Source organism: Palaemon carinicauda, chromosome 38, assembly GCF_036898095.1.
Source record: "Palaemon carinicauda isolate YSFRI2023 chromosome 38, ASM3689809v2, whole genome shotgun sequence".
Classification (NCBI taxonomy): domain Eukaryota; kingdom Metazoa; phylum Arthropoda; class Malacostraca; order Decapoda; family Palaemonidae; genus Palaemon; species Palaemon carinicauda.
In genome coordinates, this window is record NC_090762.1 from 42295964 (window position 1) to 42320445 (window position 24482).

The following is a 24482-nucleotide window of genomic DNA, read 5'->3' on the forward strand; positions in this document are numbered from 1 at the left end:
TCATGAACTGAAATAGGTCACTTCTAGACTGAAATAGGTCACTTCTAGAGCCCAAACAAACAAATTTACCAAGGTAAGGATATTGACACCATTGCAGGGAAAATCTTTCCATCTCGGAACAGACTGGTAAACATTTAAAAGGTGGCTATCCCACGCTTTCAACAACCTTATCTGCCACCACGGCCTTGGTAGATGTTACATAATCTGACCTCCCTGGAACGTCTTGTTCCGAACGGTTGCCCCCACCTGTGGCCTCGTCAATGGGAGCTGACAAGCCACCCTCCTGTCATTAGTTCTGATAGGAAAGGATTCTAGACTTGACTTGGAATGGTGGCAGGACAAGAAAACCCTTAAGGGTCTCACCGCTTCTGTTGTTTACGGAAGCTGCGAAGGAAGAATGGGGAGCTCGCCCCTACAACACCTAGGGTTTAAACAACGGACCAACCAGGACTATTGATGCCTTCAACGTGTTGGAGTGGGAGATGTGTCGTCTCACATTCCAATACTTTTGAACTCTTTTAAATAGGTACTCTGTGGCACCAATGAGCGACAACACCAGAATGACAGATATTAATAAACAAGACGGTAATGTTTTCCTGCAGTGCTCAACTCTGTCTCTCTGGTAACCTGCTTTATTCCAGGCAAAGAAGAACATTTTGGTGGATAAGCTGAGTAGGGAGACACGTATTGTAGGATCAGAATAATCTTTGCATCCTAAGATAGCTAACAGGATCCTGACTGTGGGATTCCATGACAGTCGACCTGTTCAAGACAGCTTGAAAATCAGAAGCTTTTGATATACTGCTCGCCAGTGCCAGACCCAGAAGCACTGTGTGAGGATGCCTTGCAATACCGTTAGAATTGTCAATGTCAGGTGACAGCTCAAGGGCACTAACACAAATCAGCATTACCACATACCACCTAACTCTCAGGAAACTTTTGTCTAGAGGAAATGGGCACAAGTAGAAGGAGACTCGACTCTGTTACAAGGATTGAGTGGCTGGTCTAGTGTCAACAAGTTATGTGTTGGAGTGCGAGAAGTGTCATCTCGCATTCCAACACTTTTGTCCTCTTTTGACTAGGTACCCAGTGGCATCAATGAGCGACAACACCAGAGTGACACACATTAATAAACAAGACGGTAATGTTTTCCTGCAGTGCTCAACTCTGTCTCTCTGGTAACCCACTTTATTCCAGGCAAAGGAGAACATTGTGGTGGATAAGCTGAGTAGGGAGACACAGATTGTAGGGTCAGAATATTCTTTGCATCCTAAGATAGCAAACAGGATCCTGACTTTGTGGGATTCCTTGACCACCTGTTCAAGAGAGTTATAAAATCAGAAGCTTCTGATATACTGCTCAGCAGTGCCAGACCCAGAAGCAGCATTTGAGGATGCCTTGTAACACCTTTAGAATTGTTATAGTAAGGTGACAGCCCAAGAGCACCAACACAAATCAGCATTACCACGTGCCACCCAACTCAAAGGAAAGTGTTGCCAAGAGGAAATGGGCACGGGTAGAAGGATACTCAACCCAGGGGGGGGGGGGAGGTAGGTAGGTCACAATACGGCAAAATGGCGCCGGCACCAAGACCAGCACTACCAATTACTGCCCATCTTGCATGTGTGACTGATGTTGAGAGGTGAGGGCAAAAAGTAGTTGGCGATTCACCAGGAAAGTGCCAGTGGCATGACAACAACCAGCGTGCGACCAAAGGAGGCACAAACACTGAAAATCAAAGGACAAATAAGTTTAATCAAGGAAAACTAACTAAACTATCATAACCAACCCATAGCTAGGCTAAGCATTGAGAAATCCAACCAACCAAAATACAAGAGTATGGCATACTAATACTAGCTTAACAGTATATATATTACAGTCATTTTGGAAATGGCCATTTTACAAACTGCCTGGTCATTATGCAAAAAGACCAAATTCATGGTCACTTTGCAAAATGACTTATATATCTCGACATTTTGCAAAAGCGCCAAGATTTTTATCCATTTACAAAATCATCAGTATCATCGTTAGTAAGGTTATAAAATGTCCAATCAGCAAGTAGGTTAGCTACTTGCTGATTGGACATTTTGTAACCTTACCAACGATAATACTGATGATTTTGTAAATGGATCAAAATCTTGGCGCTTTTGCAAAATGTCGAGATATTTAAGTCATTTTGCAAAGTGACCACGAATTTGGTCTTTTTGCATAATGGCCGGGAATTTTGTAAAATGACCAATTTTCCAAAATGACCGTAACATATACATACAAAATGGCAGCCTCCATACAGTGCTGGAGAAGGTAATCACCATATACATACAAAATGGCAGCCTCCATACAGTGCTGGAGAAGGTAATCACCAAGTCCTAAGTCTGACCACCTGGACTGCCATCACCGACGGGCCCAAAGAGCTAGGTCAGCAAAAGATTGCAAGACACTCAAATAAAGGAAAAAGACAGAATGAAGCCAAGTAGTTACCTCATGCACTTTTGGCAATGGACATTCCTCATAAAACGGCCGGTGGAGCGACCATTCAATCACTGTGGGCTCTTGGTGCCTGACCTTCACAAACAAGAAAACAAGTTGCTCAGAAGGGAGAAAAATCCTCTAAGACAATGAACTTTAGACCAACAAGAAGTTAAGACATCCCAGAATGAGGGAGAGGGAACCGTTAATGGACAAAGCACCAACCAAACTCAATGCTGGCCACAAAGTCAGCCACGGACATCAGGGGGGAAACCCAGGAAAGAGAAGCGAAAATGCCTTGGTCTCCACGTCAAATTCTGAAATATAGGGCAAACCAGGTCCTGTCCCCACCTAGCTACATGGCAGAAGAAGCCTGAAGCTCATAAACTCTCATGACAGATGCAAAGGAAGCCTGTAAGACAGATCTCGCCAAAAGAGCCTTCAAAATGGGAACCTCTAGCAAGCACCAAAATTTTCTGTCTAGACTCCTCCCTTCAGGCAACCATTCGAAGGTGACCATGCCTCCCAATGGAGCCTGAAAAGGAAAAAGAGAAAAATGGTGCCACCTGCTCCCACAAGTGAGACTGACACCAGAGGGGAGAGGGCACAAAGAAACAACCACTCAGACCCCAAGGGAGAGCAATACAACAGTCAACTGGTCTCGAGATATGGAGCAGAATTGATGGGGAGTCACAAAGGATCCCAAAGGCTCTGGCATGGAAACCAGCGCTTTAAAAAGCCGACTGTCTCATGAATCCAAACCATCACTGAGGATAAGAGAAGCAAAATACTTGGAGAGTCTCCCCTAAACATGAAAGCCATACTAAACAATGGACACAGGCCCCTGTCCAGGTGGAGAAGGTCTAAGAAAACAACAATCTTAGACAAGGAACGCCAAGAACTCGTAAGACTTCGAGCCTGGGACCAACGTCCGAACACTGCCAAGCTTAAAAGTGAGTGGACATGCATTTGGCTAGAGACAACTATCAGAGACCCATGAAGAGTGACCTTCCTGACTGGAGAAGCTCCCAAATGTCTCCAAGGGAAAAAACTGGACATGAGGAGACCCTGGATAAATGGGAAAAAACAGACTTACCATGAAGGCCGCTCCTCTCTAACAAATAAACTGGAGGTTCCAAAAGGACAAAACAACATTCCATCGAGGCCAAAAATAGGCAAAGAAAGGAGACAGGTTGCCTTAACCTGAAGAGGATGACCCCCACAATAGACACAGGAGGAAAGTCGGAACCGACACAATGGGAATCTTGAAAAGGAGCAATGCATAACTGACACTGACACTCGGAAGGGTAGTGGTGAACAAAACGACAGAGACATGCCACCACCTCCTGATCAAAGGTCCTAATGAGACTGGTCGACCCTGACAGGGTGACAGTCAAGAAAAGAGAGACTCATGAACTGGGGAACCCAAGAAGACAAAACTCAAACTCAATGTCCTACCAACAGTCCGAAGTGCCCTCAGATCCCAGAAGAAAACCCCTCCAACATCCAAGGCATTGGACCAGAACGAGAAGTCTAGAGCGTTTGAAAACAGGCCCACCCATCATCAAGACAGTCCTTGAACCAAGAAAGAGGATATCTTAACACCAGGGAGGTGTAACGAGAGACTTCTTCACAAGACCCAAGACTGACGAGGGGCCAACGTAATGAAAAATCATCCTGAGAAAATTGAATGTGATCACCTTGCTTAGGACACCAGGAGAAGGAGGCAGGGAGAAGTTCCTGACATCAGACAAAACCAACTCCCCTCGCTGGAGACTATTTAAAAAAAAGAAAACAAGAAAAAGAGAACCAGGAGGATACCAAAGAGTAAATAGCTCCCTCACTCAAACTGTCCTAAGGGAAGAGACAAAATTGAAAGGAGGAGTGGAAACCGGTCACTCAATACCAACACTACCCACCCAACCAACCAAACTCCACTGCCAAGCAGACTAAAAGTGCCAAAAGGAAAAGGAAAAACCCCAAGCCAGTCCCCTTCTCTGCATGAATCAAAACGTGTTCAATTAAAACAAATACGCCACTAGAGGCTCCCTGCCGAAGCACCAAGAATCACCCCGCATGAGGAGAATTTGACAACAAGGGAGATGTGGTGCCAAGAATCAAGAAGAGGGACCAGGCAAGGAGAAATAAAGGAAACAGAACAAGACAAAAAACATGCCTAGGCACCCACCTTCTGCTCCACCCCCTTGACAAAAGGGAGAGATGTCCAGAGGGCAATAACTTGGGACAAGGACCTCTGGACCTCAGGGAAAAAAAAAAAAGTGCTCCAAGCCGCCAGGACAGAAAAAACGGGATCATCAAGAAGGTGACAAAGCCCAAGAAGAGATCTCTGACCTTTTAAAACTGAAGGAGTGGGAGACACAAACCTGAAGTCTCAAAGAAACAAGGAAGCCCTGAAGTTTTAGCTGGAAAAATTGACAAAAGGAGCCATCGAAATCGAGGAAGACCTTTGGAAATCCCAGGTGATCACCCATTCAAGGATTTGCCAGCCCAACGAACCTTGCTGACCGGACTAAAAGTGGAGGGAATACAAGGAAAGACGCATAACCTTACAACCTCTAACCAAAGGCAAACGGGAAACAAGGGATCAAGCCACCTGTCATGGTTAATGACAGGCTACCAGTCATTGAACATTTACTGTACCTAGTTAACAATTAAATGGCTGTTCCAGTGCCACTGAAGACATATCCCTCTTTTAAAAGACAAAAAGTTATTACATGCGTAGGAGCAAATAAATTTCACAGAAATCTTATAAATGTGTAAAACTCACCTCCAAAGTAATTGGTCCATCTGCGTTGGAGGTACTGATTAATACTTGCTATCCTATCTACAGTCTCTGGCCCTAAATCGGGTACTGATCCAACTTTTAAATCTTCTATTCTCAACGGAGCACTTGCTAACAATGTGTTGTACCCTTAAAAGATTGATTACATAATTAATGGAAGTTTGCTTTTTAATTAAAAATATTATAAGTAAGAAAAATCAAGTAATAAAACCAGAGGGTGCATAATAAAACCAAATTTATTGTCCCATGAAATTTTGCTTTTCCAACAACGGTTGTAGCTTGGCTAATAATAATTAGGGCAATCTTTTTAATGTACGTATCACAGCCTAGCTGAAAAAAAATGCTAGGGTAGGATATCAATGTCATCTTCCTGTATTAAAAGGTCTATTAAAATTTAAATCTATGCTAGTGACATTTGATAAAATCAATGCAATGACTATCAGCACAATCTAATTAACTAAAATTCCTTGTTTTACAACTTTTACTTTCATCCTATACCTTTGAAAGTTGCCAGCAAAGTAACAAATTGCCACCAAAGTAACCATTAGTAAAACACTGATTGAAAAAGCATAAATATTTGAAATCTTGAAGTTTACTCACAGTCTATAGAACACTCACTTGTATAATAACAATAATAATAAAAGCCATAGGCCACGGCTGTCAAAAGCTGCCTCTTCATATAACAATATTGCTTGAACATACTGCCTTAGTTAGCTTAATACTATACAAGACAAAAACATTTCTGGTTTGCAATATAGGTCAAATACTGATTCTATTCTTTGTATGAGGTAAATAATTATACACCAATTCTATTTCAGGTTTCATCATCCTTACTTGGCCTACAAAGAATAGAAATGTTTGGTTAAAATGCTTTTTTGGGCTCAAGCCATGTCGTCCTGATGGAAGCTTCCTATAGACAGCTTTCTAAGGGATATTTGTCTACAGTGATACTCCCAGAGAATTGACCATAGGTCTCCAGAATTCTAACTCCTGGCGCGAGTATCCTTAAAATTTCTCTTAAGGATATCGCATAATATCAGGGGACGTATATCTTGATACGACACATGGCAATCTTCGCCCCGAATAGCGTTTTCACTTCGAGGGGGAAGAGTGGTGAAATTGAAGGGGAGCCGTTATAAAGGTTACCCTTCCTCCCCTACTATTACAGGGCTCCAAGATGGCACTCATTCCTATTTTGGTAGCGATTTCGCACGGTGTTCTCCCTGTTCATCTAGTGTTCTAGATAGTTTCTTTTGAGGATTTATCATGCATTCTCCAGCAGCTTCTGCCTCTGGAAAGTTGAGTATTTAGTCTTTACAGTGTATAATTTTTTAGCTCCTGCATCACAATGAAATTTGTATAATTTAATGTGTTTTATGGAGCGTGGCCAGTCACCGGAGTCCCCATTTTGGGCGCTGTGGTTCGTCATGCATGCTTTATTTAGTCAGCAGAACGACATTCCCAGTATTTAGCTTTAATGAATTATAGCTATTTAGGCAAAAATTATACTAGTGTAGATATGATCATGCATACAATTTTCCTCTTCCTAAATGTGTCGATTGTATACGTTAGTCTCTCGGTGATATAGGTAGCCGAAATCTCGCCCTGCGATAGGCTAACCTAGCCTATGCGCTTTAGTATACTTTCATACTGTACATTATCCCCGTTTACCCTCGTGTATCGTTTTATCAATTCAACAGGAGATAGTATATCTCCTAGAATTATTTATATACAGGTAACTCAATACTCGTCTCCTTCGGAGATTTAAGGGTAATCTCTCCTCCCCTCTGAGTGCCGCCATAGGCAACAACCCTATCTTGGCCTTGCCATAGAGTAGTACACTACGGCTTGACTAGGCTAGTATTTTCTGTCTCCCCCCTTGCCGGTGAGTATCCCGGCTTGGGTTTACGACAGTAACTCAGAGTATTCAGTTTTTATGCTGATGGCTTAGCTGCTGGGCGAGTAGTCACTCCCCTGCTGGCTTACAGTTGTCGGCATAGGAAGCCTAGCTTCCCTAGCCCACACCTGAAGTGGTAGTATAATGCTGCCACCTTCTCCCCTGCGGTCTAGAAGACAAGTCTTGTTTCGGCAGACCCTAGGCTGAAGAATAGACATTCTCCTGCTGCCTCGGATGACGCCGATACTGAAACGAAGTTTCACCCTTGTTTGGAAATGGCGGTAATCCTGCCGCCTTCTCCTAAGACAACATACAAGACCCTTTCCCTGCCCCTCTCTGTCCTTTAGCGATAGTCTAACCATTGCACATCTGTGGCCGTCGTCCTACAATCTCCCCGCTTGCCGGGTAGATCGTGGCGCCAGCCAGGCTCCTACTTAGGCGGCCTGATAGCCGCTCCGACTTTCCCCTACGGACGCAAGGCTCCGGGAAAGGTTGTGACGGCTGCCGGTGGGAGACCCTTTTATCTTTGAGTGTTCTTCAGTCCTCCTTTGGACTGCCATCCACATCCCTGGAACCGGCAGCGACTGGCAACAGATTTTGTGGCTGGATGGAAGCTTGAATGATCCATTCTCAGTTTCCATTTGAACCCTCATTCTGGAGGAAGGCAGTAGGAATAATATACCTACACCCTTATTTAGTGTACAAAACTACATTAATAAGGCAGCCCTTCACTCCATGCTTTCTCTCTTTCTGCCAGCTAGTGCTGTCAGGTACTAACCCACTGCCGACTGAACTACAGTATATGCTTATACAGTAGCCAGTATATTTGCAGTATAGTACATACTGCAGACAGAAAACTATAGTATATATTATACAGTAGTTTATATTTCCAACATAACCTGTGTGTCCTTTCACAGTCTAGAGTAAAGTATTCCTTCAATATACTGATACAGTCATCAGTTTATAACTTACCCCACAATATTAATACTTTTATGGAAGGGTTAGTGTTAGTATACACTAATTCTATCCCTATAGGTTAGAACCCTTCCCTCTTGAGTTTCCCTTAATAACGAAATTCTAACATTAATATTGGGGGAGGTCACCGCAATTGGCTGGACAGGAGACATACACAAGTATGTGTCTTTCCTATTTCCTTTCTAGCTTACTATCTTAAGCTATAATTGGTAAGTTACCATTACATTTATTGCACATAACCTGTTTATCAAGTGTGATAAATAACCGCATACTCAATTTATATTTCCTTTCTTTACAGGAAGAGCCCAAAATGAAGTGCGAGGTGATATATTGCAACCACAAGCGTAGGAACTTTTATGGTCACACTATGTGCAGGACTCATGCCGCCTGCGTCATTACCACTGAAACCCTGCGGTACTGGGAGCCCCAGAACTGCAACATCTGCTCGGCCATGGTGGTCGAGGGTTTCAACGACCCCAAGTCACCGGAGTCGAGGGATGCAGCACAAGAAAAGCTTCGCAAATGGGTACTAGGGTTCCAGAAGAACTCTCCGGGACCGTACCTACCCAACGACAGGATGCGTAGCTTGCTGTTCCCCAAAGCGGGTAATGAAGCTGTCGTGCCCCAGACACGACCCGGACCTCCCTGCGTCCGGATTCCACTTGAGGCTGATGTCAGTGAGGCGATGCAAGGCATGGACATCCACCAGGAGGAAAGGATGTCTGAAGTGTCTACGGACACAGAGAAGGATCTCCTTAGGGACGATCCTGAGAAAGAGTCTACTCTACCTCCTGGAGGAGAAGAAGAAGTCGAGTCGTCGGAAGTGGAGGAGTCCCTTCCACCCGTGCCGGCACTAGAGCCAACACCATCTACATCTTCAGCTCCTACCCCTCCATTGGATGCCATGGGCCAGGCAGTTTTGGCTCATATCACTACTCTACTGGAGAATCTTCGCAAAGAGAGCGAAGCACGGGAAGCGAAGCTCGCAAGAGAGCTCCGTGAAGTGACACGGACCACTGCCTCCCGACGGTCTTACAAGCGACCCAGAGTTCAGGACCTGCCAACCTGCTCCGAAACTAATCCCTGGAGGTACGCGGAGTATATTCCGATTACCAACGGCAAACTCTACATCTCAGAGAAGATGGGTGCCATCCCCCTAGACGACATTCAGTTCTGGCCGAGCTTTAACGCCTACCCTGATTGCTTCATTCGACTGAAGCATGAGCCAGCGTCAAAGGAGGAGACGGAACCGAAGGAGGTCATGGTTTTCGACCACGACAAGGCACAGGCTCTCTTGTCGAGCAGCCAGAAAAAGGCGGGTTATACCAACTCGAAAGTGTCTGCATTGAGCAAGAAACACCCTACCTTTCTTGCTCCTGCTTCCAAAGCCTTCCCCTTTACGTCAAAGGCATTCCACGCTGTTGCCAAGGCAGTTGAGGCAGGCAAACCATGCCCCGCACTAGAGGAGTGTAAGGCCTCTGTCGTTAGCCCTGCCCACGGATGAAAAGGAATGGAGGGAGGTCCACCAAACCTTCTCAGTAGGAAAGCTAGATGCAGATATCGTGGGATGGCAGCTCAGCGAGAATCTCCCTAAGCTGTCAGACTTTCTCTTGCGTAGGGAGCAAGAGACGAAAGAGAGGCTTGCCGCCTCCCTGTCCCTACAGAACTGCATCAGGATGTGTGCAGGCCACAAAAGCACCCCAGACATGCTCACAGTCCTGGCCAAAATGCATATGGCCACCTTAGTGAAGGACATGTATGCCTTCATGAAGGCTAGGAGAGCCTGCAGGGAGTTTGTGTTTGCTGCTGCGACAGTAAAACACAAACCCAGGAAGCTGATTTCTTCCAGCATCTGGGGTAAAGACCTCTTCCTGAGTGAAGTGGTCAAAGAGGTAGTTGAGAAAGCCGCCACAGAAAATAGGAACCTTCTCCAGAAGTGGGGCATCTCTTCAAAGAGGGAGTCTTCCCGGATGCGGGTCCCCAACCTAAACGGAAGTCAAAGAAGCCAAGACTACCCTCTCGGCCTGCCCAGCAACATCCCACAGTCACCATGACTGCGATGCCCCAAGTGGTTGCTCAGCCACAGACCACATTCCAAGTGGTACCTAAACAGCTGGTTGCCCAGTCACCGCATTCAACCCAGAGTTTAAGAGGCAAACCACTACCTTTCGTCCAAAAGGAAGAGGTTCTTGAAGGGGCTCCTCGAGACACCCCTCCCAAGGCAGGGGAGGACGTGGTCAGGGTGGCAAACCCTCTGAACAACCTAAGCAATGAGATACTTCAGGTAGGAGGGAGGCTCCAACACTTTCGAGATCGTTGGACCTTCGATCCCTGGGCCCACAGCCTAATCAAGAATGGATTAGGATGGAAATGGAACAGGTCTCCACCTTCATTCCCTCAATTCTTCCAACACTCCACCCCCTTACTGGAAGAATATACCTTAGAACTCTTGAGCAAAAAGGTTATAAGGAAAGAAAAGTCCATCAAATTCCAGGGAAGGCTGTTTTGTGTTCCCAAGGACTCGGAAAAACTCATGAGTCATTCTGGACTTGTCGCCACTCAACAAGTTCATCGACAACAGCAAGTTCAGGATGTTAACCCTTCAACGCATAAGGACCCTGTTACCAAAAGGGGCGTACACAGTCTCAATAGACCTGGCAGATGCTTACTGGCACCTCCCAGTCAGCCACCCCCTCTCCTCCTACCTAGGATTCAAGTTACGGAAGAAAAAGTATGTCTTCAGAGCCATGCCCTTCGGACTAAACATAGCCCCAAGGATCTTCACGAAACTTCCCGACGCAGTCGTACAACAACTACGCCTAGAAGGTGTTCAGGTAGCAGCGTACCTGGACGACTGGCTGATGTGGGCAGCATCCAAGACTGCTTGTCTGCAAGCATCCAAGAAAGTGATCCAGTTCCTGGAACATCTGGGATTCAAGATCAACTTCATGAAGTCTTGACTCTCTCCAGCTCAAGAGATTCAATGGCTGGGAATCCATTGGAACTTGAAGTCACACTGCCTCTCCATTCCTCAAAAGAAGAGGAGAGAGATCGCGGGGTCTGTCAAGAGACTACTGAAATCCGACAGGATCTCAAGACGCCAACAGGAAAGAGTACTGGGCTCTCTCCAGTTTGCAGCAGTAAAAGACCCAGTGCTAAGACCACAGCTGAAAGATGCGTCAGGAGTCTGGAGAAGATACGCATCAAACGCTCGAAGAGATCTACAAAGACCAGTACCAACCTTACTACGATCACTTCTCAAGCCGTGGTTGAAGGTCAAGAGCCTAACGAGGACCGTTCCCTTGCAACCACCTCCCCCATCGGTGACCATCCACACGGATGCCTCGACGGAAGGATGGGGAGGTCACTCCCATCAAAGGAAAGCCCAAGGGACTTGGTCATCCCTGTTCAAGACCATTCACATCAATATTCTGGAGGCCATGGCAGTCCTCTTGACGCTGAAGAAACTATCCCCTCACAGATCAGCCCATATCAGGCTGGTCTTGGACAGCGAAGTGATAGTGAGATGTCTGAACCGACAAGGCTCGAGATCACCCCACATCAACCATGTGATGTAGCCATCTTTCGTTTAGCGAAAAAGAAGAGATGGCACTTATCAGCAGTTCACCTACAATGGTTCTGCAATGTGACGTCGAACGCTCTATCCAGGCTAAAGCCAATAGAGTCAGAATGGCCCCTAGACGTAGACTCATTCTCCTTCATCTTGGAACAAGTCCCGGAACTGCAGATCGAAGTCTTCGCGACGAGCGACAACAAGAAACTACCTCGATATGTAGCCCCATACGAAGACCCTCTGGCAGAGGCGACGGACGCCATGTCCCTCGATTGGAACAAGTGGACCCGGATTTACCTGTTCCTTCCAACCAATCTCCAGCTGAAGGTCCTCAACAAGCTGAGATCCTTCAAGGGAACTGCAGCTCTAGTGGCCCCCAAGTGGCCCAAGAGCAATTGGTTCCCTCTGGTGATGGAACTGAAGCTGAGGCTGGTCCCTCTACCGAACCCAACTCTATATCAACTGGTTCAGAAGTCAACTGTCTTCACTTCATCACAGAGAACCCAAAACCTTCATCTCACGATTTTCTCGCCTTAGCGGTAAAGAAAAGATTTGGGATCTCAAAAGGCAGTATAGACTTCTTAGAAGAATACAAGTCAAAGTCAACCAAAAGACAATACGAATCGTCTTGGAAAAAGTGGGTTGCTTTCGTTAAAGCAAAAAGGCCGAAAGAAATCTCAATAGACTTCTGCCTGTCCTTCTTCATCCACCTTCATGAAAAAGGCTTGGCTGCCAACACGATAACTACGTGCAAGTCAGCCTTGACTAGACCTCTTCTATACGCCTTCCAGGTGGACCTGGCGAACGAAATCTTTAACAAGATCTCGAAGGCATGCGCTAGACTTAGACCTCCAGCCCCCTCCAAAGCCCATTTCATGGTCCCTGGACAAGGTCTTACACTATTCTTCAGCCTTGAACAATGAAGATTGTTCTCTTAAGGATCTAACCCAAAAAATGATTTTTCTGTTCACTATAGCCTCAGGAGCTAGAGTTAGTGAAATAGTAGCCCTATCAAGAGATGAGGGCCATATTCAGTTCACAGAAGCGGGAGAACTGATCTCTTTCCTGATCCTACCTTTCTCGCCAAGAACGAACTACCCACCAAAAGATGGGGTCCCTGGAGAATCTGCCCTCTGAAGGAAGATGTCTCTTTACGTCCAGTAGAATGTCTAAAGGTCTATCTTTGTAGAACTTCAGACTTCAGGGGAGGACAGCTCTTCAAAGGAGAAACCTCAGGATCAAACTTATTCCTAAAACAACTGAGGGCAAAGCTCACCTACTTCATTCGCAGAGTGGATCCTGACAGTACACCCGCAGGTCATGATCCAAGAAACATTTCTTCCTCACTGAAATTTTTTCAGTATATGGACTTTAAGTGTCTTCGCTCATACACTGGCTGGAAGTCATCCAGAGTGTTTTACGAACATTGCAAAGCAAGTGCACGAAATCAAACGTTATGTGGTGGCAGCAAGTAGTGTAGTAAAACCTGTCGTCTAGTGCTGCAATGAACAGTGAATTGATTGGAACTCTCAATTCGGGTAAAAAGATGTTGACACCTTCTAATGCAATATCCTTTTATGTGAGTGTCACCCTGGTGACACTAGGACTGTTCAAATTTTCAGGTGCAGAATTATACAAATGACACTTGTGCCATGTGTACATTGTACACAGTGTTGATAGTATCTAACATTTACAGAAAAACTTATGTTGAAAATTTTTTTCAATTATTATGAGTGGGATTAACCCTTTTCTTCCCTTTCAGGTAGAAAAACATTGTTTGTATATGTTGAGTGTATAATTCTCTTTTATGTTTATTACACATGTTATTCCATTTACTCATTTAGCCTAAACAAATGAATAAAAGAGTGTAATTGCATCTTATTTCGCCCCACAAGTAGCAAAATAAAACATAGCCAGAGTTCTTTTACTTATTTTCCTAAGTAAAACTTATACTTATTGTACTGATACATAGAAATAAATAGATCTAGTTGATACTTATATTTGTTCCTACATGTATACAAACCTTGAGCCGTTTTTACTGTCTAGCAAGACACTTCCCTGCAGGGGGCAGGAATCCCTAACATTGTTCCATGATTAGTGGTAATGACGTATAACGGTAACGTCATATTTCTCAATGGTCTGGACGACCATATATATAAACTGTCCCAAGGTTGAAGCACTTATACAAATCCACAGATACAGTACTTTCAAGTAATTCCCTGGTAAACTTCCATCAGGACGACATGGCTCGAGCCCAAAAAACGGATTTTGAAGCACAGCGAAAAATCTATTTTTGGGTGAGATGGCCATGTCATCCTGATGGACCCACCCTCCTTTTCTAAGAAAAAGTTTAGGTAATACTGTAATCCCTCCAGAAACTACTATATCTGTAGCACTATGCTCAATGCTACAAGGAATGAGCGCCATCTTGGAGCCCTGTAATAGTACGGGAGGAAGGATAACCTTGATAACGGCTCCCCTTCAATTTCGCCACTCTTCCCCCTCAAAGCGAAAACGCTATTCGGGGTGAAGATTGCCATGTGTCGTATCAAGGTATACGTCCCCTGATATTATGCGATATCCTTAAGAGAAATTTTAAGGATACTTGCGCCAGGAGTTAGAATTCTGGAGACCTATGGTCAATTCTCTAGGAGTATCACTGTAGCCAAATATCCCTTAGAAAGCTGTCTATAGGAAGCTTCCATCAGGACGACATGGCTATCTCACCCAAAAATAGATTTTTCGCTTTGCTTCAAAATCCGTTAATGAAGCATTATCTTACAATGGACAAACCAAAAAGTAGAAAGAACTTTCAGAAATTGAACAATTTATTGCTCATCTAACATTGCTCATTTTTATCCTTTTCAGTTGATCAAAATCCAGAAATTGTATTTTTGTAAAAAAGAAAGTAAAACAATTCATACTTTTTGAACGGTCATAAAATATTGTACTTTCACTTGTATGGAATAAATAATTTGAGAAAATGTTCAATAGCTCCTATGTAAAACAAACATATTTGTTGTGCTGCAACAATATTGCCTATAGAAAAGGTGTCTAGAGACCCATGCGTGCAATCTTTAAAAATAATGATTTGTAAAATGTCTCTTCCAAACACCACCTTTTATTACTTGCGCTATAGAGTGGTTTTTGTGGAACGCTATAGTTACGGGTAGGCTATGTATATCATGCTCAAGGGGGTCCCTTGGAGACTTTTACCCTGCGGATTTATAGGCTCTCATGATTGTTTCTCTTAACCAGAAAGGTTTCTGGATACAGTACTTGCTTTTTGGAGTAGCCAGTGCTCACAAACAAATTGGAGATTCTGGCCCTAAGATATTGCGTTCTTTTCCAATATTTACACAGTGCTCTTACAGGACATGGTAACATGTCATCAGTTACCTCTTTGAGAGACAAAATTGTGGAAGAGATAAATTTTAGGTTGTTATCAACCGGATTCTGGGTTTTCACCACAAATTCAGGAGCAAAAGACAAAGATAGTTCTCTCCACCCTGTGGAATAAGATGTAAGATGAGATAGACCATGTAATTCGCTTACTCTCTTGGCTGAAGCTAAGGCAAGGAGGAAGACAGTCTGTAAGATAAAGTCTCAGTATGACAAATTCGTAGATAATTTGTATTTTTCCTAACTATACAAACCTTAGCTATTTACATGGGGTAATTACTTCGGCGTAGCTGAATGACGAGCCATAAGAATTTTACCTCGCCGCTAGTTAGCGGGGGGGTAGGGAGGGGTAGCAGGCCGCCCCCCCCTCACACACACACCGGTGAAAGGCTCACTTTACTTAGAGGTAGGACTTATCCCGGGGGACAGGGCTGGCGGGCAAATATGTGTAAATAGCTAAGGTTTGTATAGTTAGGAAAAATACAAATTATCTACGAATTTGTCATTTGTTCCGTAACTGAAATACAAACCACGCTATTTACATGGGGTGACTCAACCCTTAGGAAGGGAGGTAAGTCCCTGCCGTACTGGCTTTGGCTTGCCCAGGGACTCCAAATTCGAGTGAGTAAGTACTCAAGAAATAAGGGGTCCCTGCTCCTCGCTGGCATGCTGTGAAACTGCTGCGGCCTACATAAGCTGTGTGTGAAGGTGAGAAGTGACTCGTCCTAGGAAGTTGACCTGGAGTTCTTCAGATGGAAATCTAGGCTAGGACTCTCCCAATACCACCTCGTCAGGGTATGGGGACATGACAGTATTACACTTAATACTAGGAACACAAGGGAGCATGGCTTACCTGCAGAGGTTCAAGGTCAGCTGTGCAGAGAACCCAGGATGCTGCTTTCTCCAAGGGAGGAGAGGATGAAGAAAAGAATAAGGGCCAGACAGATTTTTTCATTCACGCAGACTAAAACCGGGTAACAATGCCCTCAACCTTCTGCTACTTGTCCATTAAGGAGCCTGAGGTTAGACCACCTGTTGTGCAGCCACCACAGGGCCGATAGAAAACGTATCGAGCGTCTTGCAGGTAGTGGGCCGTGAAGGTGGTCTGACGCTTCCACACCCCAGCTTGAAGGACCTGCGTCACTGAATAATTTTTCTTGAAGGCCAGGGACGTAGCTATGCCCCTGACATCATGCGCTCTAGGGCGACGTGACAGAGAAGGGTCAGGATTCAAGGCCAGATGTATCACCTTGCGAATCCAGGCCGAGATAGTATTCCTGGTGACCCTCCTCTTCATCTTCCTGGTAGTCACAACCTCAGACTCTTCACTGGGCACAGTAGTAGATGGTCTGGGTCATCTGTTACAGAACGGAGACTCGAAACCTGGAAAGAGTCGAACCTAGGGTCCGGCACTCCCGGATTCTGAGTCTTGGCAACAAACTCAGGGACGAAGCTGAACGTTACCTCCCCCCATCCCCGTGAATGGGCGATGTCGTACAAGAGACCATGTAGCTCACTGACTCGCTTGGCTGAAGCCAATGCTAGCAGGAAAACCGTCTTCCAGGTAAGGAGGCGATCTGAAGCCTGGCGTAATGGTTCGTAGGGAGGTCTCTTCAGAGACCTAAGAACTCGAACTACGTTCCATGGAGGAGGTCTCACTTCCGACTGAGGGCAGGTAAGTTCATAACTCCGTATGTGAAGGGAAAGTTCCAGCGAGGAAGAAATGTCCATTCCTTTAAGCCTGAAGGCAAGACTTAAGGCTGAGCGATAGCCTTTCACTGCCGAGACTGAAAGGCGCACTTCCTCCCGTAAATACACGAGGAACTCCGCTATTGCTGGAATAGTGGCATCGAGGAGAGAGATACCCCTTCCACGACATCAACCACAAAAGACTCGCCACTTCGCCTGGTAGACCCCTGCAGATGACTTGCGCAGGTGACCAGACATCCTGTTCGCAACTTGTTGCGAAAATCCTCTCTCCGTGAGGAGATGCTGGATAGTCTCCAGACGTGAAGTCGAAGCGAAGCTACGGCTTTGTGGAAGATGTTGGAGTGTGGTTGTTTGAGTACCTCGTGACGTGGAGGGAGTTCTCTCGGAACCTCCGTGAGGAGTTGCAGAAGGTCCGGGAACCATTCTGCGTGATGCCATAGTGGAGCTATCAGGGTCATTGAAAGATTGACCGATATTCTGGTCTTGTTGAGCACCCTCCTCATCAGACAGAACGGGGGAAAGGCGTACACATCGACGTTGTCCCACCGTTGTTGGAAGGCATCCTGCCAGAGCCTTGGGGTCCGGGACCGGGGAGCAGTACAGAGGGAGCTTGAAGTTCAGCGCTGTAGCGAACAGATTCACCGTCGGGGAACCCCACAAAGTCAGGACTTTGTTGGCTACTTGAGGATCCAAAGACCACTCGGTACTCACTATCTGCGTCGCTCTGCTCAGACTGTCGGCGAGCACATTCCTTTTGCCTGGAACGAAGCGAGCCGCTAGTGTGATCGAGTGGACTTCAGACCATCTCAGAATCTCTACTGCAAGATGGGATAGCTGTTCTGAAAAGGTACCTCCCTGCTTGTTGATATAAGCCACCACTGTGGTGTTGTCGCTCATCACCACCACAGAGTGGCCCGCCAGGACTTGGTGGAACTTCTGAAGTGCCAGGAACACGGCCTTCATTTCTAGCAGGTTTATGTGAAGGTACTTTTCTGATTCTGACCACAGGCCTGAGGTCCTGTGGTTCAGAACGTGGGCCCCCCACCCTTTCTTTGATGCGTCCGAGAACAACATCAATCCGGGGGAAGGACGAGAAGATCCACTCCCTTTCGCAGGTTCTCATCCGCCACCCACCACTGGAGGTCCGTCCGTTCCGCAGGACCCACAGGGACCAAAGTGTCCGGGGAATCGTGACCTTGATTCCACCGGGACTTGAGTCGCCACTGGAGAGATCTCATTCTGAGGCGACTGTTGGGAACGAGACGGGCCAGGGAGGAGAGGTGGCCGAGGAGACGCAGCCACGTGGTCTTCTTCGTGTCCTTAGCCGGACGGGGCTGTTGTGCCGCTGGAGGTTTGTAGGGCCTTATGGATGAGGGAATCCTGGTTGGACTTCCTCCACCTCTCAGCGGTAAGCTCCACGTCCTTAGGCTCAAACAAACTCTTACCGAGCACGGAAGAGTGACTGAGCCTGCTAACATCCGAACTGGAAACCTTCTGGTGGAACCTCTCAGCCAGGGTCCCGAACCAGGGCTGCTGGTTGACAGTCGCGCTGTCAGACACTCCCTCTGGAGGGAAGGGGATCATTCGATCCCTTGGAGGAGTCGACAAATGCGGGTTTGCCTGAGAAGCTGAAACAAAAGAGTCCTTAGGCCTGTCCGGGAACCGCCCCTCCTCCGCCTGGCGACGCTCGCGAGCGAAAGGATCGCGTGACACAGGAATCTCGCGCTCGTGCGGGCGTGAGAGGTTGGTGGAGCAGGCGCGGTGGCGCGTAGGCAAGGCCACAGGCGCGATGGCGCGCAGGAGGTGGTGCGGGCGCAGGGGCGCGCAGGACATGGAGCGGGCGCGGCCCCACGTAGGAGATGGCGAGGGCATGTGGCGCGCAAGAGCCGGAAAGGAGGGCGCGCAGCATCCTGATGAGGCACTGGCGGAAGCGAGAGGGCAGTGGCGCATGGGCGCGTATCCGGAAGAACCGGGCGAGGGCGCGAGAGCGCAGGTTCAGGATAGCGCGAGGGAGGGTTGGCCCGTTGCAGCGTAGGTGGGCGCTGATCTGAAAGAACAGGCATATTAACTTGTGGGGACGCTAGGCGCGCTGGTGTGCGCTGCTGCGGTGGGCGAGCAGGGCGCGCGGTTGGATTAGGGCACACAGGTGTGCGCTAGAGGGTTGCATGGGGCGCCTTGAGAACTGGAACTGGGCGCGCAACCGGAGCGTCGCGTGCGGCTGGAACGCGTGCAGGGTCGTGCGGTCTGGAAGGAGAGTCCTGGGGTGCCTGTGAGCGCCCGTGCGTTAGCTTAAGCACCTACTGGACTGCGCGCTGTGATGTAGAAGTGCGTTGGCGAGCACGTGAGCGCTGTAACTGGAACTGCGCGCGGTGGGCACGCTTCGCGCCTAACTCCAGACGGGCGCTGCGAGTCCAGAGGTACCTGTGAGCGCCTGTGCGCTAACGTAGGAGCCTCTTGGACTGCGCGCGACGAGGCAGGAACCGGGGAACGCTGGGGCGCTGGAACAGGAACTGCTGGCGGGCGCCGGGGCGCCGAAGGATGTGGGCGCGCAACAGGAACAGGGGCGCGCACGCGCGAAGGTGAGCGCTGTGGCGCTAAGACAGGAACAGTGGCAGCAGCAGGAGGGCGTGCAGGAAGAACCTGGTGCTTGAGGGCAAGAGGTGCAGATTTGCGCTCAAGGCCCTTAAGCCCCGAAGGGCCTGGTGCCTGCGCAGTGGCAGGATCAGGTGGCGCACATCCACATCGTCGAAAGGTGACGGCAGGTCAGCAGGTCTGGAAGGAGACTGGTCACAGGGTCCCGAAAGACGACCATCATCCGAAGGGGATCGCGAACGATCCCCGGAAAGGTCTAAGGTGGTAGCTGGCAGGATCGGCGAACAGCGAGTCGTCTCCTCCGCAGAGGTCTGTGGTGACGACGAGCCGAAGAGGCGCCTCCTAACTCCCTTATGAGAGGAAGGAAGGCCTCTACGGCGAAGGGGAGGACGAGCCTTTCGCCTTATACGCCCACAAGGGGCCGTGGGGTCAGCAGGCTGACCATCATAGGGCCTCCGCAGAGGAGTCTCTGTAAGTGAACTCCCCCGTGGGGGAGAATCACCGGCAGGAGAGACCGTGGGACTTAGACCCTCCCTCGAAAGGTGTTCGGAGGGGGAATCTAAGCCTTCAGCTACCTCAGCAACAGGTACGGGGGTTTGACTAGACCCACGAGATGTCTCCGTCACAACAACGTCAACCACAGACAGAGGATCTATCCCTGCTGTAGTTGGCGATTGTTTGACAGCTGCACCAAGTTTGATCATGTCAAACAGAGCTTCCTTGGAGGGCGAACCCTGCAGCCCCAAGGAAGCCCAAATCTGCAACAAATCATGATTAGACATATTCAAATCCTCCTCCGGGGGAAGAGGGGCAGCCCCCTCGCTATGGGAGGCGACTACCTCTCCCGCACCCCGGGATCGGTCAACAGCAGTAGGGTCTACGCTACCACTCGCCGGCCTCTCGGAAGAGACCGCCCGAGGGGGAGCTTCGGAGGAGGAAAGGGCTATGGAAGAAGAAGTCCTGGAATTTCCTCTCTTCAAAGAAGCCTCTGAAGGAGAAAGATCCTTTTTAGACTTTTTCTTCCGGAGCCGGGCAAACTCTCCCACTGGGAGGTAGACCACTCCCTACATTCAATACATACATTACCACTATCACACCGTTGGCCCCTACAGTGAGGACATAAGGTGTGGGGATTGGTGTCGACCGCCGACATAAAAGTCCCAAAAAGGCGGCCGGGAAGTCCAGGGCATGTACTCATAGTCAGTAGAGGCCAACTTCAAACACACTGGAAAAGAAAAAGCAAAAAACAGATCAAATATGGCAGTCAAAGCGAGGGAGAGAGCAGACAGGTCTGTTCTCTGCCCAAGCCAAAAGTAAAGTGAAGCATTCACCGGTGTGTGTGTGTGTGGGGGGGGGGGGGGGGGTTTAGCTAGCTGCCCCTCCCTACCCCCCGCTAACTAGCGGCGGGGTAGTAAACCCTCGTTAAAATTCTTATGACTCGTCATTAGCTACGCCGAAGTAATTACCTCATGTAAATAGCGTGGTTTGTATTTCAGTTACGGAACAAGTAAGGCTTTATGCATAGGTCCGTTAGGGCCTTGTTTTAAGACCCTTAGAATTTTAGTCACGTCCCAGGAAAGGGGTTTGAGTTCTCAAGGAGGGCAAGACTGCTCAAAATTCCTAATCAGAGCTGAGAGTTCCCAAGAAGCAGAGGTCTAGACCTTTCAGTTTAAATACCTGGCTCAAGGCTGAGCAGTAGCCTTTCACCACAGTGACTGAAAGGCCCTTCTTGTTCCTTAGGAACACCAAAAGTCTATAATCAGGGGAATAGTGGCTTTGAGTGAAGCAATATTCCTCTTACGACACCAATCACAGATTTTTCACTTTGCCTGGTAAACTGCAGTGGAAGACTAGGAGGAATTCAGAAAGCTGCTTTGCAGTTGGTTTCAAAAAGTCTTTCTTTTGAAGGAGACGCTGGATAGTCTTCAGCTATGAAGAGACGGGCAATGCTCTGTATCGTGGAATTTCTTTAAGTGAGGTTGGCAAAGTAGGTTTGGCAATTCTGAAAGTTCTTTTGGAGCTTCTGTGAGAAGTTCCAGCAGGTCTGAATACCATTATGCTGCCAACCACTTTAGGGCTACTAGCATTACCCTGACTCCCTTGGATGTTTGGACTCTGTTCAATATCTGACAAATCAGACAGAATGGTGTAAACGGGTAAAAGTCTAGTCCGTCCCATGAGTGTTGAAACGCATCTTCTCTTCCATTACTGCAGCTTGGTCTAGGACTAAAAAGCAATACACCAGGAGTTTGTAATTTGAGTGGGTGGCAAACATGTCCAGAGACGGGGAACCCTACAAAATAATGAGTCTCTAAACCACTAGAAGAAACAAAGACCATTCTGAACCAATTGTCATCCCTCAACAGCTCAGATGTTCTACAATGACGTTCCTCTCCCCAGGGATAACCCTTGCCTAGAGAGAGATTGCCTGGGACTTGTCCAACTGATTATTTCTACTGCTAAATTGCATAGCAGAAGAGAGGCTGCACCTCCTTGTTTGGAGATGTAGTTCACCAGCGTGGCGTTGTCACTCATCAACACCATGGAGTGACCTGTCAGAGTTTTTGAGATGTGGAGTAACACTAGTTGTGCTGCTTTCATTTCCAGGAAATTTATGTGAAAGGTCTTGTCCTCTTTTGACCATATGCCTAAGATTTGCTCCTTCCCTAGGAGAGCACCCCACCCTTAGTGAGATGCATCTGTGAACAGGAGGAATTATGGCAGATGAGCCTGAAGGGGTGTTCCTGCTAACAAGTTCTCGTTCAGCCCCAAAGTAGGTCTTTTACCACCTTCTGAGGTATTTGCTGCAGAGTGGTCTGAAGTCTGAAACCATTGGTTCTTCAGAGCCCACTTCACCAAGCACAGATGCCCTAGTAGCCTCTGCCAAGAGTGGGCAGGAAGGTGTTCCCCTTTCAGAAAGGTTGCTGCCAATATTCTGAACCTCAAGATTCTGTCAGCTGATGGGAAGGCTCCATGCCCAGATACCTGATGGACTGCTGGGGGACAAGGCTAGACTAATACAGGTTTAGTCAGATCCCTAACCCCTTGTACAGATCTAGGTATTGGTCTCTGTGTTTTAATAGGAGAGCTCTGGGATTCTGGTGTCTCAGGAACCTAATACCCATAGCATAAGCCCAGGCTGAGGCAAGGGCAAAGATTTTGGTGAAGACCTGGAGAGCTATTGATAGGCCAAAGCACAGCACCCTGAATTGGAAAATTTTGTCTCGAAAGAAAAACCTTAAATGTTTCCTTGAGGCAGGATGGATGGGGGACCTGAAAGTAGGCGTCTTTCCGGTCAATAGTCAGAAGGAAGTCGTTCTTCCTGATAGCCTGGAGAACGGAAGCTGAGGTCCACATTTTGAACTTCGTCTGCAGCACAGAGAGGTTCAAATGGGAGAGGTCTATGTCAGGTCTCCAAACACCTGTCAGCTTCTCTACCAGGAATAGATTGCTAAGGAAGCTTAGAGAGTTGTTTGAGACCTTCCACAGTTACTCTAACAAGTGTAGGTTTATTAAGCCTCTTGAATAGAATTGTTGGATGGTCAGAGAAGTTCTACCGTCTAAGGGTCAGCCCCAAAATCCTGCCACCTTTGCCGAGAGCTTTTTAGGCATCCCCCACTGGTGGTAAGCTGGGGAACGTGCCCTCCCTAGCATGAACCTCTGCAACCTCGCCCTCTTTGTCCGGAGGAAAAAGGTAGAAGTCGCCTTTGTTGAGGAACTGACTTAAAAGGAGAGTTCCTAGGTTGTTTTTGTGGAATGGGCAACCATAGTGCCACTGCTCTACTTGTTATAGGACTTTGTCCTAACCTCTCTACTTTTTCAATCACTGTCACTACATCCAAGGGCTGGAAAAATGTGCCTTACTAACTGAATTTTTTAGCCCTAATGCATTTTTAAGGTACAGCTGTTTAAAACATCTAGTTAAGACAGTGTCGTGCCTTTTCAGAATGCAATTTCCCCAGAGAAATATGTTCTGATGTAGGAGGAACCCTAAGGCTTAGGCACCAGATCTGGATAGTTCCTCAAATTGTTCACGAACATGCTCATTCTTTTGGTTCTATGATACCGCAAAGCAAGAGACTATTCCAAACCAGTGGTCTGCCCGAGAGCTGGCTTGTATTTCTGAAATAGCTATAACCTTCCTGTTTGCCAGTTTGGGCCCCGACACAATGGAGGAGAGATTAGGCAGTCTTTCTGCTGGTACTGATGGTACCAGATTAGCCACATAGGCATCATTGGGAAGAGGACTCCGAAAAGCATTTTTGTGTACATAAAAACATCAAGTGTGACAGAGGTAAGGATGGGAGTTTCGAGAATCTAATGACTTTAAGCGAGTTTTCTGACACAGAGACCTGCGTAATCTGAAAGTTTAGTGTATCTTTAGTCTGATTAGAAAGCACCACATTGAACCTGTATCTGTGGCTTTGAGACTGTAAAAAAAATAGTCAATACTGTACCTTCTATTAGCAGTCTGCCCAAGAGGAGGCTCATCCAATCCATCCAAATGATGGATGAGTCTTATAATCTTATTAAAGTGTGAGGTTTCTCAGCTTGACCCAATCAAAGGGGGTTACATCAGCAGAGCTAGTACTCGCGCGTACATTGAGGTTCTCCAGAGTCATTAATAGTTATGTCATAATTCAGTTGTTCCGTTTTAACGGCTGCTAAGTTCTTAACTCTTCTTCAGACGTCATTCATTTCCCTTGTATCATTCATATTGTGAGTGGAATAGGAGGCGGAGAAGGAACGAGAGGAGTCAAGCTCACTCCCTTTATAAGAATATTTGCCTCTAGCAACTGAATGCAAGGAGGAGGAATTAAAGTCTTTCCGAACTCGATTTACAAGAGGAGAGAGAGTTCTTAAGACAATGTCACCTAGAAAGCCTACGTGTGCCACATCATCTACCAAAGTTCCTTCATCTGTGTCAGTTAGGGGAGTGATTCTTGGGAAGGGGGGGGGAAACAATCCATTGCCCTTACCTACACTCTGTACCTGCAAAGACTTAAATAAAATGGTTGGAATGAACAGTTTTAGCATCATGAACATTAGGCCAGGCGCTCGTG

At 47.2% G+C, this 24482-nt stretch overlaps 1 protein-coding gene across 1 annotated transcript in view; it reads right to left on the bottom strand.

The window, feature by feature from the left end:
- Positions 1 to 24482, bottom strand: part of LOC137630581 (centrosomal protein of 164 kDa-like) — a 248136-nt gene that overhangs the window by 16239 nt on the left and 207415 nt on the right. The window contains 1 exon segment of the mRNA XM_068362144.1: positions 5255 to 5398. Coding sequence (XP_068218245.1) covers positions 5255 to 5398 — 144 coding nt within the window.